The following is a 16,455-nucleotide window of genomic DNA, read 5'->3' as shown; positions in this document are numbered from 1 at the left end:
TAATAGAAAAGCATGCGGAATATACATCCATGCAATACTAAGAAAGGGTTCAATATATGGCCCCACAAAGCCAATTTACCTTACTACTGTAGGATAAAGTTCTGACGTATAAATGTAAACCACATTGAATGCTGCACTGACCGAAAACTTCCCAAGTAAGGCGAGGGCTGCCGGACTCAAACCGAAACCTGTGGAGTAAAAAAAATAAAAAAAGCGTTACATACACCTCTTAATATAAAGCCATACAATCTATTGATTGTTGCTGCAGAGAGGTGGACAGGAATATTAATTTTCGATTAGCTGACATCTAAGAGTAACTAGGAGCTCATGGCAGTGACGTCATGCGCTGCCCCAAACTAAGCTGCCAAAATCAAAAGAGGACGCCACGCACTGGTGGAGCAGATGGAAGGGGAGGAGAATCATTGCATTTTTTTATATACGTTTGTGGCATAACGGGAGGCAAATATACCAGGATGGGGAACATGTATACAAGGATAGAGGACATATATACCAGTATTAAGAGACATAAATACCAGGACTAGGGACATAAATACCAGGATAGGCCCATGATGAGGGACATATATACCAGGATGGGGAACATATATACCAGGATGGGCCTATGATGGGGGACATATATACCAGGATGGGGGACATATATACCAGGATGGGCCCATGATGGGAGACATGTATACCAGGATGGGTAACATATATACCAGGATGGGGGCATATATATCATGAAGGGCTCATTATGGAGGACATATATATCAGGATGGGGAGCATATATAAAAGGATTAGGAACATATATATCAGGATGGGCCCAGAATGTGGGATCATATATACCAATATAGGGGACATGTATACTTGGAAGAAGCCCAGGATGGGGGATATTACCCCCATAACAGTGTGTCACAACCACATTTTGTGCTTCAATTTTCTACTATTTTCCGCCTCCAAAACCTAGGTGCATCTTACAGTCCAAAAAATTACGGTATATATAAGATATGCAATCAAGGAAATCCTGGCACTCACATAGGTTTTCTGCTTGGTTCTTTGATTTGCCAAAACAGGAGGCGTTTCACCTCTGCGTGGGCTGAAAAGCGTTCAGCTTTGGCAAATAAAAGAACCAAGAGAAAAAAAAATGTACGACAGTGCCAGGAATTACAAGATTATTCTATATGCTCTGTACATAACACTACTATCTATAGTGGAGTGTTGATCACTCTGGATCTCTTCTATACAAGATAAACTGAAATTTTCTCACAAAACTATCCATCGATCCGCTCAGCTCCTCTTGCTCTCCTGCCTCCAGATTATATTGTATGGTAAACATTTCAGGTTCCATTTTTGTTTTTAAAGGTCTCAATTTTACAGTCATATTCTATAATTATTGGTATCTTAATGTTAGAAAATCGTTAAAGTGTAAGCATCTGTTTAATTTTATTTAATAAATCAATATTACACATGAAAATAAGCAACTTTGTAATATATCTTATCAGACATATCTGCTGCTTTTATCTCCTGGACTCATTTTTTTATTCTGAAAAATTCTCAATTCCCAGGTAAAATCTGACTTCAATGAAAACATATTTTTATATTACTGAGAAAAGAGATGGCAGTGGTTATTGATGAGATTCTATGATCATAGGAGGAGCTAGAGGCAGAAGGAGGAGCTAAAGGCAGAGGGAGGAGCTAGAGGTAGAGGGAGGAGCTAGAGGCAGAGCTCCTCCCTCCCCTGTCTCATCTGCATAGATTATTATATTATTATAGCACCATTTATTCCATGGCACTTTACATGTGAAAAAGGGGCACACATAGACAAGTACAGTAATCGTGAACATTTCAAGGCACAGACTGGTACGGGAGGAGAGAGGGCCCTGTCATTGAGGGCTCACAGTCTACAGGAGATGGGTGAGGATATACAGTGCCTACAAGTAGTATTCAACCCCCTGCAGATTTAGCAGGTTTACACATTCGGAATTAACTTGGCATTGTGACATTTGGACTGTAGATCAGCCTGGATGTGTGAAATGCACTGCAGCAAAAAAGAATGTTATTTCTTTTTTTATTTTTTTTTTAAAAATTGTGAAAAGTTTATTCAGAGGGTCATTTATTATTCAACCCCTCAAACCACCAGAATTCTGTTTGGTTCCCCTAAAGTACTAAGAAGTATTTCAGGCACAAAGAACAATGAGCTTCACATGTTTGGATTAATTATCTCTTTTTCCAGCCTTTTCTGACTAATTAAGACCCTCCCCAAACTTGTGAACAGCACTCATACTTGGTGAACATGGGAAAGACAAAGGAGCATTCCAAGGCCATCAGAGACAAGATCGTGGAGGGTCACAAGGCTGGCAAGGGGTACAAAACCCTTTCCAAGGAGTTGGGCCTACCTGTCTCCACTGTTGGGAGCATCATCCGGAAGTGGAAGGCTTATGGAACTACTCTTAGCCTTCCACGGCCTGGACAGCCTTTGAAAGTTTCCACCCGTGCCGAGGCCAGGCTTGTCCGAAGAGTCAAGGCTAACCCAAGGACAACAAGGAAGGAGCTCCGGGAAGATCTCATGGCAGTGGGGACATTGGTTTCAGTCAATACCATAAGTAACGTACTCCACCGCAATGGTCTCCGTTCCAGACGAGCCCGTAAGGTACCTTTACTTTCAAAGCGTCATGTCAAGGCTCGTCTACAGTTTGCTCATGATCACTTGGAGGACTCTGAGACAGACTGGTTCAAGGTTCTCTGGTCTAATGAGACCAAGATCGAGATCTTTGGTGCCAACCACACACGTGACGTTTGGAGACTGGATGGCACTGCATACGACCCCAAGAATACCATCCCTACAGTCAAGCATGGTGGTGGCAGCATCATGCTGTGGGGCTGTTTCTCAGCCAAGGGGCCTGGCCATCTGGTCCGCATCCATGGGAAGATGGATAGCACGGCCTACCTGGAGATTTTGGCCAAGAACCTCCGCTCCTCCATCAAGGATCTTAAGATGGGTCGTCATTTCATCTTCCAACAAGACAACGACCCAAAGCACATAGCCAAGAAAACCAAGGCCTGGTTCAAGAGGGAAAAAATCAAGGTGTTGCAGTGGCCTAGTCAGTCTCCTGACCTTAACCCAATTGAAAACTTGTGGAAGGAGCTCAAGATTAAAGTCCACATGAGACACCCAAAGAACCTAGATGACTTGGAGAAGATCTGCATGGAGGAGTGGGCCAAGATAACTCCAGAGACCTGTGCCGGCCTGATCAGGTCTTATAAAAGACGATTATTAGCTGTAATTGCAAACAAGGGTTATTCCACAAAATATTAAACCTAGGGGTTGAATAATAATTGACCCACACTTTTATGCTGAAAATTTATTAAAATTTAACTGAGCAACATAACTTGTTGGTTTGTAAGATTTATGCATCTGTTAATAAATCCTGCTCTTGTTTGAAGTTTGCAGGCTCTAACTTATTTGCATCTTATCAAACCTGCTAAATCTGCAGGGGGTTGAATACTACTTGTAGGCACTGTAGTAGGTGAGGGTAGAGTGGGTCATACGATGCTATGGTGGACTGAGACTTAATGTTGTAGGCTTGTCAGAAGAGGTCTTCAGGTTGCTTTTGAAGGTTTCCACAGTAGGCAAGAGTCTGATGTGTTGTGGCAGAGCATTCCAAAGTATGGGGGATGCACGGGAGAAATCTTGTATGCAACTGTGGGAAAAGAAGATGTGAGGGGAGTAGAGATGGAGATCTTGTGAAGATCGGAGGTTGCGTGCAGATAAGTACCAGTAGACTTAAGGCTGCTTTACACGCTATGACATCGCTCAAGCGATCTCGTTGGGGTCCCAGAATTTGTGACGCACATCCGGCCGCTTTAGCGATGTCGTTGCGTGTGACACCTATGAGCGATTTTGAATCGTCGCAAAAAAGTTCAAAATCACTAATCGGTGACATGCCCCCTTATTCCCAATTATCGTTGCTGCTGCGTGTACAATGTGGTTCGTCGTTCCTGCAGCAGCACACATCGCTATGTGTGACACCGCAGGAACGAGAAACCTTACCTTACCTGCGGCCGCTGGCAATGCGGAAGGAAGGAGGTGGGCGGGATGTTACATCCCGCTCATCTCTGCCACTCCGCTTCTATTGGGCGGCCGCTGAGTGACATCGCTGTGACGCCGAACGAATCGCCCCCTTAGAAAGGAGGCGGTTCGCCGGTCACAGCGACGTCGCTAGGCAGGTAAGTAGTGTGACGGGTCTGAGCGATGTTGTGCGCGACGGGCAGCGATTTGCCAGTGTCGCACAACCGATGAGGGGCAGGTACGCACACTAGCGACATCGGTAACAATATCGCAGCGTGTAAAGTGGCCTTTAGTCACAGATATATGGAGGAGACAAGTTGCAGATGGCTTTGTATGTCATGGTTAGCATTCTGAAACTGAGTCTTTGGGAAACGGGAAGCCAGTGAAGAGACTGGGAATAGTGGGGGGACAGGTGGATTAGTCAGGCAGCAGAATTTAGGATAGATTGGAGGGGAGTAAGAGTGTTAGACGGGATGCTATAGACCAGGAGGTTACAGTAGTTTAGGTGGGAGATAATGAGAGGAGGGCATGCACTAGTCTTTTTGCAGATTCTTGGTAAAGGAATGTACGGGTCTGGAAAATATTTTTGAGTTGGAGTCAGCAGGAGGTGGAAAGGGTATGGATGTGAGGCTTGAAGGAGAGAGCGGAGTCTGTAGTTTCTCCCAGGCAACGAGCACGCAGGACTGTAGAAAGTGAGTAGCAATTGACTTGGATGGATAGGACAGGTGGGGTGGTAAAGGTGGAGGAAAGATGATGAATTCTGTTTTGTCCATGTTTAGTTTTAGAAATCGAGCAGAATAGTATTCTTATAAAAACACAAAAAACAAAAACTGTCTGCCATCTCCCATCTCGGTAACCTAAAAATCTGTATTCATTGAAAACAGATTTTACCTGGGAATTGAGAATTTTGAGAATAAAAAAAATATCAGTCCAGGAGGAGAAAGAAACAGATTTGTCTGATAATATATATATAACAAACTTGCTTATTTTCATGTGTACTATTGATTTATAAAATAAAAATTAAAACAACAGCCACGCGGTCTGAAAAATAAGATTGAAAAAAAACCCCAAAAAACTAGTTGTACTCAAAACTTTTCCAGGATTTGTCAGGTAGAAGCTATGGACGCTAAATGAAATCAATATTTTTTACTTATTATGTTCACTATTTGTAAATGTCAAAATTATCAATACTACTTAAAGATTACAGCATTCCACCTGAGACTGCTTTATTTTCATGAATTTTATTATTTATGGCAAAGCAGTTGGAAAGTATAAAGATTGAAGATTCATGTCATACCTTAATTTTAGCATTTAGGGCTAATTTGGAAGTTGGTAGCAAAACTAGTGGGCGGCTCGAGAAAGTTCTAACTAGATGCTATGTAAAAGAACAGATATAGAGTGCATTCCACTGGAGCTGATCTGCTGCGGATATTCCACAGTGGCAAAAAATGTAAGGAGGCGTGCACATGATCAGTGTTAGCAGCGTTTTGGATGTAGAATGTTTTCGCTGCATGCAAAATGCTGCATTGTACAGTACAAGCACAGTGGATGGGTTTTATAGAAATCCCGTGCCCACTGGGCGTGTACAACCCGCAGTGAAAACTGACCTGTGTTGCGACTTTCCTCAGCTGCAGCATGTCATTTCTTTATTGCGGAGTCGCAAGTGTCCTCCGTAGGGAGAACACAAGTGGTGAGAGACCACAGCACACCGGCGTGGGCAGCTGCGGTCTCCTGCAGAGGAGACTCGCGGTCCCGCAAGTCAGGACCCGCCGCGTCCAGGGCATGTAACCTAACAACCAGCAAAGAATGAAATCTGCAGCATGAAAATCTGCACCCAAGGTCAATCAAGGCTACATGCGCACGCTGCTTTTTTTGCTGCTTTTTTGCTGCTTTTTTTGGCTGCAGTTTTGTCAGCAGAACTTTCTGACATCTGACTTCCCAGCAAAGTCTATGAGAAGTCAGATTTGTCTTGCGCACATTGCAGTTTGTCAGCGTTTTTTTTGTCAAAAGTTTGTGACAAAAAAAATGCAGCATGTTCATTCTTCCTGCGTTTTTGTCAACATTTGTCACCCATTGAAATCAATGAGGGCATCAAAAACGCAGGAAAAATGCATGCTAATCAGAAGTGGTGCATTTTACCTGCCTTTTACCTGCGTTTTTGGTACCAAAAACGCAGGTGATTTGTCAGGAAGTGAGGTCAGGCAAGTGGTCCCGTCCCGTCCTCCATGTGTTCCCCAAAGTACCGCTGTCCCCAGGGGAGATGATGTGGAGGACGGGACTATCAGCGGCGGCGGCAGCGAGAGGGAAAAAACATTGATTTTTCCCTCTCGCTGCCGCCGCCGCTGATAGTCCCGTCCTCCACGTGTTCCCCGAAGTACCACTGTCCCCAGCATGCACGCACAGGGGAGATGATGTGGAGGACGGGACTATCAGCGGTGGCGGCAGCGAGAGGGAAAAAACATTGATTTTTCCCTCTCGCTGCCGCCGCCGCTGATAGTCCCGTCCTCCACATGTTCCCCAAAGTATCACTGTCCTCAGCATGCACGCACAGGGGAGATGATGTGGAGGACGGGACTATCAGCGGCGGCGGCAGCGAGAGGGAAAAATCAATGTTTTCAGCTGCCAATGTCCATCCCCCTCTCGCTGCCGCCGCTGATAGTCCCGTCCTCCACGTGTTCCCCGAAGTACCGCTGTCCCCGCACAGGGGAGATGATGGACCCCTCTCACTGCCACCGCTGAAAGTCCCGTCCTCCACGCTCCTGTCAGCTCTATGCAGTAGCGCGATCAGCTGAGCTGTCACTGAGGTTACTCGCGGCCACCGCTGGATTCAGCGGTGGCCGCGGGTAACCTCAGTGACAGCTCAGCTGATCGCGCGGCTGTCTTCAGTTGCTGTGTGGAGGTGACAGGAGCGGCGGTTTCTTCTGCTGCTCCGGTCACCTCCATGCAGCACAGCTGGAAGCGACGCTGGACCATCCTGGATTACACCGGACATGGAGGGCTTTGTCGGGGTTAATAAATTGGTAATGAGGGAATGTGTTTGTGTTTTTTATTTCTAATAAAGGATTTTTCGAGTGTGTGTGTTTATTTACTGTAATTTACAGATAAATCATGGAGGGTGTCTCGGGGAGACGCCTGACATGATTAATCTATGACTTATTGGCAGCTATGGGCTGCCAATAACTCCTTATTACCCCGATTTGCCAACGCACCAGGGCAAATCGGGAAGAGCCGGGTACAGTCCCAGAACAGCCGCATCTAATGGATGCGGCCATTCTGGGCGGCTGCTGACTGATATTGTTAGGCTGGGGGGCTCCCCATAACGTGGAGCTCCCCATCCTGAGAATACCAGCCTTCAGCCGTATGGCTTTATCTGGCTGGCATTAAAATTGGGGGGGACCGCACGCCAGTTTTTTTTAATTATTTATTTATTTCGAGTTTTTTTTTTTTCAATTCAACAAGCTTTATGGGCTTGTTTGAACTGAAAAATACATGAAACAATTGTTGACAAAACTGCAGCCAAAAACGCACCAAAATAGCAGCAAAAACGCACCAAAAAAGCACCTACATTTTTTGTGACATTTCCAGGCTCTCTCTGACAAGGTGCAGTTTTGGCTGCAGTTTGTGAACACGAAAAAGAAGCAGCGTGCGCATGTAGCCTTATACAGATTTTCTTTGGAAGCATGTGGATGAGATATGATAAAATCTTATCTCTTTTGCCATTACTGTAATACACTACAGAATTTCCACCAGCAGAATTTGGATGGAAAATCTCCACACTACATCCACAAATATTTACTAATCATATTACAGTATATTGACATTGTAAGTTTAGACTAGACAGTCACATGAAACACATTTATCATATTTTGTTTATACCAGATAATAATTTTGCTGTATCTTTAGACATTTCTAACACTTCTTAGATAGCTTTTATATAGATTGATTTTTCGGGCACATTGGTGCAGTCACATGCTTTCCCTACCCACTCCCAGTGGAGCTACACATCCTGTGAAGTGAAGTGCAAAGGGGGCTTTAGGCCACGTGCGCACTAGAAATTGACTTTTTCTCAAGGAAAATCCGGACACTCTTAAAGAATCCTGCACCAAAACCGCAACGAAATCCGCATGTGGTTTTGCAGTGGTTTGGTGCAGATTTGCCTTGGGTTTTCCTCAGGTTGGTCCCTGCGCATTTTTACCACTATCTATGGCAAAAACCGCAGGTATCTGCAGAAAAGAAGTGACATGCACATTAATTCCGCATTGGAAAATCCGCGGGTATAAAAAAAACGCAGTGTGCGCACAGCATTTTTTTATACCCATAAGTTTTGCTGGGGATTGACTGCAGAAATGTTAGACATATTTTCTGCAACAAATCCGCGGTAAATCCGCAGAAAAAAAAGTTTCTCCACCTTCTTTCTGAAAGTTGGTGAAAATCAGACGGCACTCGAATGTCATCATGAAAACTATAGACAGCACTCGTACAATAATATAAGATCTCTGAATGAGCCCCAAGATTGTCAGTTTCTTGCATATTTGCTGCATGGAACAATTTACAGAATTCCTAATAACAAGATAATTTAGGCTTAGCTAACACACAAAGCCATAAAAACACATACCAAATGGTTGCTTTGTATTCCTATATAATATTCCACAAGGGTGTGAGGGTTGAGGACTGTGGGGCACAAATATTGTGCTTAACTTTCCACATAAGGAAAAACTTCATTATGAACTGGCAGAAATTCTTCTTAAAAAAAAAAGCTATAGGTACACCCAAAGAAAACAAAATTTTCCAACAACATAAAGATATTGAAAGGATTAAATGATCTGACAGGAGGAGATTGCAAAAATGCCTGCTCAAGTGGTAGATATTTTGGATAATCACCAAAGACACCACCTCCCCGGAACATTTAAATAAAAAATATGATTTAACCTTTTATTATTGATTTGTGAGCACTGTCATGTTCGGGTGCTCGGTACTCGTAACGAACAGTTGGACACTCGAATAGGCTCAACTCGAGTACAGAGTATAATGGAATTCAATGGGGGACTCAAGTTTTTTCCTGAAGATTTCCTAGAAAAATGCTCGAGTCCCTCACTGACTTACATAATACTTGAGCACTCAAGCTCGCCCATCCGAGTGTCCAACTCCTCGTTACAAGTACCGAGCATGGTAGTGCTTGTTCTTGACTATTATGGATATGTCATATGATATGATAGTTCACTCTTGTTTCAGGTTTATTTTACTTTTTTAGACTGGATGAACTGTGCCTTGTGGATACTGTCTATCCATTTTTAAAGCGATGAAAATAAAAGGGAAGTTTTTAATTCATCTGCCTGTGATCCGCTGGATTTTGTTATTTTGGTGGGAGGGACCATTTGTCTTTATGTATGTAATGATATTTCTTGCTCATAAAGTAAATCATGCCTAAGCCCTTCTGGTTGAAATGCATTACTTTAGTTAACTAAGATGTTCTGTCTACACTTATGTTCCTGAAATAAAGTTAAATATTTTATCTTACTCACAAAGTACCTGATTTCCTTGAAAACTCCATTTTAGGTTACAAAATTGAGAAGCCCTACTAACGTATCTTGGGTATTCCTATCATCTCCTTCACATTTATGGCCACTATGCAAACTCTTGCTGAGGCTTAGAAAAACCTAACGACTATTCTCACAGTGCTTGGTTATTGAGCAGATTATTGACAAGTTTGAGCAGATCTAGACTCTTTAGGGACAATATCATAGTTAAAAACCCGTCTTAATTCCTATGATTCATCTTTCAGACAGCAGTATGACCAACTAGCTGGCTCCTCAATCTATTTCAGTAGCCTCAATAAAGACCCCCATAGACAATAGAGAGCAGTCAGCTGAACAATGGTTCAGACGAAACAGGAGTCCTTGCTCTGCTACGCTCCAGTGTTGTGTACAGGAGAGTCACTGCCAAGACTGCTCTGGCGGCAGCTATTCTTACCATGAACATAAAAATCAGCTGTCCAAAAATTGGGACATGCAGGATCCTTAACTACCCGGACATCATCTGGTGGAAGATCTCCATACATAGACTATAGGCTGAGCCCACCCATTATCGGCAGATTTGCCCAAAGTTAAAAGGGCTGTCTGGTCTAAAACAAAGTCTACAGTCATGCTATGTGATTATAGACTTGAAAAAAATTCACATTGCACACACTGTGTGATGTGAGGCTTCACCGACATCAGCACCGCAAATGGCGGTCACGTGACTGTAAAAGTATGCAAAATGTGTACTCACAGACTGAATCTGACTAGACTGGAAACCTTCTAGACCAGAAGTATGCATCTTGCGTACCTGAGGTCAACCTGACCACCGTTCCCACCGCTGATGCCAGAGAATACTCACAGTGCGCAGTGTGCGCAATGTGAAGATTCACAGGTCTGCAATCACAGAGTGACAGCAGACATGTCATTTGAAACAGAAAAACTCCCTTAATTGAATTTATAAGGAGATATTAAGAGTGATATTCTCTTTAGGCCTCTCTCAGATATCCCACTGCCCTTTTAGGTCTTTCTTCCCTGACTATCCCCGATCAAGGCTTATTTTCCGTCACCTGTTTAACATCAACAAGACCTTAACGGTCGGTTCACATTGCAGAATTTCTATACTTTCCAACGCTATGACTAGATTGTTTACTTTTTATTATGGTCATCAGTTTTGTACCCAATAATTACCTCAATTTTGCATCTACATAGTTACATATTTTTGTTCCTGAAGGTTTCCTATTACAGCCCTATTACTACTACGCCTAAAATGTTCTAAAATAAGAGCCAGTTTTTGCAGAAAAGAGATGCCACACTATAGAACTTTTGCTTTAATCGGCAGCTAGATTAAATAATTTTATATAATTATGTTACCAAAGAGAGAGAATCATTAAAAACAAGATCTTATACTCATATAGATGTCTCAACTTTGTAGGTCTTCTCACAACCAAGTTCATTACAGAGATGGACGACTACTGCGTAAATGTGTGCTAAATTGTCGTTTGCCTCCACTTAAAAGTTGATCATTGCATGGAAATGGGACGCAGTGTTCCCACTTATCCCACACTACAGTCCTCCGAATACACATTAACCATCTAAAGATGAAAAGGTCAAAAAATGGACACTGCCACAAAACGCAACTCATTAAGGGAACCAAATTAATGTTAAAATTGTATCTAGTGTCCTTGTCTTTTCTATAGCAACTGTATCTCCTAGAAACTAACCAGCCAACACCGCCCAGGAATTATTTGTGTGCACGTAATTGTAAAACAGCTTCCAGCAATTTTTGACTGAACCTTGAATGTGAAGAATCATAAATATCAAGTCAGACATTCAAGAGAAAAAGAAAATGAGATGAACACAAGACGGAAGAAACGAGTCTTCGGTATGTGTCAACTTTTTACATCCAGGATGATCGCCACAGCTCAGGTTCAATGATCTTTAATAAGTGAAAAAGTTCCTTTTTTCTTTCAACTTTGCAGTATTGAATAATGCATTGCCTTTGATACAGCTTTCATTACCCTTGTGGGAGTACAAGACTCTTGTCTGACTTAATGATTTCTCCATCTCTTATCAGGTAAACCTTAAGGGGTCGTATTTGATCCAATATGTTCAATTCCTGGTGTTCCAAAACATCACAATAATAACATCAAACTACTTCAAAAGTTCTCCGCAGTTAATCACTAAAAAGACCTTGCATAGAAACATCCACAATACATATCTGTCAGCACATCACCCATGTCAAGATATCGAGAATTATAAATGAATGATGAAGATTTGAGACAGGCCTAACAGAATCAAAACGGAAAAAGATCTATCATGTTGGTGCACGCAGAATGGCACATGTACATCCCACCATAATGTTCTATTACGTACATGGTTTACAGTACACAACTCTAGTATGGCGAGTATTTAAGAAAATGCATTATAAAGGAAAGGTCCAAGAAAGTCCAGGCTCACACAAACATTTATTGAACTAAAATGGGGAGACAAAAGGGCGCAATAGGGTCTTACCCGATATAACATATGATGTTAGAGAAGGTACAGTAACACTCACCTGGTGGGGTTGTGCCAGTCACAACTCCTTCAAAGACATGTGAGTGTCCGCGTGGTTCAAGCAGCGGCCCCGTAGGCACGATATAAATATAATGGTGGACAAAAGAAAACGGGTATATGCCGCGCTTAAAAACCACTGAGTTGGAAGTGATATAATATTTCTCTTTTATTTACAGCATTCCTACGCGTTTCAGAGACAACAGACCGTCTCCTTCTTCAGGGTAAAAAGAAATTTCTTTTTTCCCTGAAGAAGGAGACTGTCTGTTGTCTCTGAAACGCGTAGGAATGCTGTAAATAAAAGAGAAATATTATATCACTTCCAACTCAGTGGTTTTTAAGCGCGGCATATACCCGTTTTCTTTTGTCCACCATTATATTTACAAACATTTATTATATGAGGCTGGAAGTTCGGATGTCGAGACAGCGATTTAGTCCAAACATTGTGGTCCTTATATAGATGGTGAAATATGCTAGTGTAAGCTCAGTCTAAGGGTACGGTTCCACTTGCGTATGACTTGCATGAGTCTCCCATCGGTATCACCCGGCACGGCCTGACGCTCTCCGAACACGAGGGTGCAGCTGCATGAAATACATGCAGAATACCCACTCCTGTCAGGAGAGTGTGCAGCCATGCTGGAAGATACCGATGCGAGACTCGTGCGAGTTATATGCAAGTGGAATCATACCCCAAAGAGGATGAATTAGATTCTTAGGCCGAAAGACCATGGGACGAAGACTTCACAAATTCCTAACCAAAACAAAAAACAGCCAGGGACCGTTTTTCTCCACTACATCATCCTAGTTGGAACTATACATTTGCCATGCACCAAATCCATATTCTAACAAAGAACACTCTCGGAATCCAGTGCTTAGCAGGTGTGTAATTTATGCCCCCCATTCTATGCATGCCATTGCCTATAATTATTCAACAAAAGGAGACCAAAATCACTAGGTTGCACCAATAATTTTGATCTCAATTCCACCCGACCTTCAGGCATGGCGACGCGCATCCCCATAAGGGACGGCACAATTATCATAGCCAAACTATCACACTCAAGAGAGTGCAAGTGTCCATGAACCAGAGCTTGAAAGTCTCATGTAGATGAGATCCTGGAGAAAAACTATGGTATGAACGTTGCCAATGAACAATTGTGGTGCCAATGTTTTATAGGCAATTTCTAAAAACCTGAAGTGATAAAACCAAAAACATACATGGTATATTCTCTAAGCATACCTAACATCGGTCAGGTGCTGTACAGGACAGGTAGGTTTAAATGAAATAAATCATGAAAAATACAACAGCAATAAAGGACCATGGGACATTAGCAAGTTTTTTTTGGTAGTTGAGGTTACATATTTTAGGCATTATTACAAATAAATAAAATCTAGAAGGTGCAGATGGATGATAAGTAGTGCCTTTTGTCTGTAATGAACTGATCTAAATTATAATGGTATGTAGTGTTAAAATCCAAGGCCAATAACATCAAATGTAAAAGCACACCGCAGGTGTAGGAACAGATGAATGAGCTACTCGACTTAAGGTAGGGAGAAGTTAAGAGCGCAGTTCCCATATGATGGGGTTGTGGCACATTATTAAAGTCTGCACCTATTCTTAAAGGGTTATTCTCCCCAAAAATCTATACCCTATTCGTAGGATTGATAACTTGCTGACTGGTGAAGGTTTGACAGCTGAGACCACTGGCAATTCCAAGATCAAGACTGTGGACATCCAAGAATGAGGCACTACAGTCCCTTTCAGAATGGAGAGGATATGTGAATGCTTGGCTTCTGCTCCGTTTATTGTCAATGAAGTTGTAGGAGAAAGCTGAGTTCAGCACTCTGTTTTCTCTCGTACTTCTCGTACTTCTACAGATAATGAGTAAAGTAAAGCAAAGTTTGAGCATGAGCACCTCTGCTAAATTTAAGACAGGGTAGTGCGCATGTACTGACGCTCTTCAGTGTTCTATCATGCATGAGCACTACAGTACTTTGCTTTGCCTCAGCAGGGCAGAGTGAAGAACGCATGTGCAGGAGCACGATGTAAGACACTGTAGATGATACAGGACGTGTCATCCACACAAAACAGGGAAGGAGAATAGCGATCGCAAGAAGAGAGGAGGCGCTGGATAACGATCGCCCCTTGGGCGAGAATAACAAAAGATCATTATGTTGCCTTGCAGAGCGCATTGGAACATATTTACAACATTCTAGAAGCTGTATATGAGGGCTTATAGGTGCTGGTCCTACTTTATGTGGGAAAAACAGAGTAACAGGTTCCATTTACAGAGAACCTGTCAGGTGCAATATGCACCAAGAACCACAAACTGTTCTGGGTGCATATTCCTAGTCCCTGCCTAACAGTTCCTGTATCTAGTAGCATACATAAAGATTAACTTTCCCTGTATGTAGTAACATAGATAAAGATCTTTAGAAAAAGTATTTCTAAAGATCCTTTATGATATGATAATGAGCACAGGGACTAGTTGCAAGGGCGTTAGTTCCTGTGCTCATTTTGTCCTCTTAGCATGTTAGCACTCCTACAAGGGCTTGCTAAAATGCTGTTCAATGCAGCGTCAGCAATGGTGACATGCTTTCCCGTGTCCGCTCTCACAGCTGATCTGAATGCCCGGCACTTCCGGTTATGCGCTGTATGAAGCCAGGTGTACGCATCACAGCTTCAGAAAGGTCTAGTGCGCTTGACCAGAAGTGCTGAGGCTTTTGATCAGTGATGACAGCGGAAACAGCTCAGCGAGTCACAGCTGATGACACTGCATTAAATAGCATGTTAGCAAGCCTTTGTGGGTGTGCTAACATGCTGAGACGGCGGAATGTGTGACGGGATGTACAGCAGAGCAAGGAGAGACAACAGGCCGAGGATGATCCAACAGGTTTACTAACAGGAATACAGGAACAGCACACGACAAGTCCAAATAAAACAGATTTGGGGGCACCTCCCGATAATCCAAAGTGCCAGATCACGACATAATAGTCCTTTTCAGAGTCCCAGAAATCCCACACAATCCACTGGACGGCGAGATCTGTCCGCAGAATCAGATCTCGCTCCCTTCCTCTTCAAAACTCAGCTCCCAACTGCACTTAGAAACAGGAGTGTATTGTCTGAGCTCGTGGGCCCGCCCCTCAAGGGTAGGGGTCTATGCAATGGTTGGGCCCACTAGAAGATTCTAGAAGGTTGGCTCCGAGATGTCTACAGGTTTGTGTAGTTGGCGTTATCCACTGCTTACGAAACAATGGGAAGTTCCCCTGGCTGTGTGGACAAGAGATAACTGCATTATGGGCCCAGAGACACAGGAGATGGGGGAAGGTATGGTTACTTACATCCCAAGACATTTAATGAGCTCAGGAATGGATGGCCCTTGCAACTAGTCCCCGTGCTCATTTGCATATCATAAAGGATCTTTAGAAATACTTTTAAAAAGTCTTTATCTATACTAGTGTATACAGGGACGGTTAGGCAGGAATTAGAAATATGCATCCAGAACTGCTCGTGGTTCTGTGTGCATACTGCATCTGACAGGTTCCCTTTAATTCCACTCTAAACAAAAGATGGGGATAACATTTTGGTACTTTCAGTAAAAAATATCTTTTGCCCTAATGTTATTAAAGTTTTAAATTTTCTTATTGAATTACTGTATTAGCAACATGGCAGAAGATGAAGCTTTTTCTATTTCTCCTTTAAAAGCCCTGGCTGAAAGTGTGATACGATTGATAGAATAAAAGTTGCATCTGAAATCTGCCTTTTATTTATGAGCACTCTGCATAGCCTTGTAATACAATGGTAGACTCGCTGTCCTGGGCATAGGGTTAATGAATACATGACATAGATGCACACCTTCAGCAATGAAATTTACACTAATGACTCTTAGGAGCAGCCGGGAAGCCATTAACACTCCAAATATGTTTTAGTTAGAGAAAAAAATGAATCATTAAGCAAGATGTGCAGAAAGTCTTAATAAGGACGGCTCAATAAGTAATTAGCTAAGGTGTGGACTGACCACAGCATTATTCATTCTCTGCTCTAAGATGTTTCTGGGCACTTGTAACTAATGCAAACTAGCAACAAGGCTGAAAACAATTATCCTGCGCCATGTCATGTCTGTCATTCTATGTCTGTTATCAGTGCTTAGCACCGCAGAGCATGCACAGTGCCGGGAATGTGCTATTCCAGATAGGAAAAGTACAAAAGAGCGACCAATTGCCACATTAAAATTTACACTATATCACTGGGGCGAAAACGGCTTCTTAACCAAAATGCAAGAAATCCATCCCCTGCAGGCAACAACCAGAGGACTACTTATTTCCCCA

The 16,455-nt window shown here is 42.7% G+C and overlaps 1 protein-coding gene across 2 annotated transcripts in view; it reads right to left on the bottom strand.

Annotated features, from left to right (window-relative positions):
* The window catches only part of LOC142310931 (solute carrier family 22 member 15-like), a 300,294-nt gene that overhangs the window by 116,232 nt on the left and 167,607 nt on the right, over positions 1 to 16,455 (bottom strand). For both annotated transcript variants that reach the window (XM_075348775.1, XM_075348776.1), the window contains exon 9: positions 80 to 188. In XM_075348775.1, coding sequence (XP_075204890.1) covers positions 80 to 188 — 109 coding nt within the window. The remainder of the gene's footprint in view (positions 1 to 79; positions 189 to 16,455) is intronic.

The sequence above is a fragment of the Anomaloglossus baeobatrachus genome, chromosome 5 (assembly GCF_048569485.1).
Source record: "Anomaloglossus baeobatrachus isolate aAnoBae1 chromosome 5, aAnoBae1.hap1, whole genome shotgun sequence".
Lineage (NCBI taxonomy): Eukaryota > Metazoa > Chordata > Amphibia > Anura > Aromobatidae > Anomaloglossus > Anomaloglossus baeobatrachus.
This window is presented reverse-complemented; position numbering and strand designations above follow the sequence as displayed.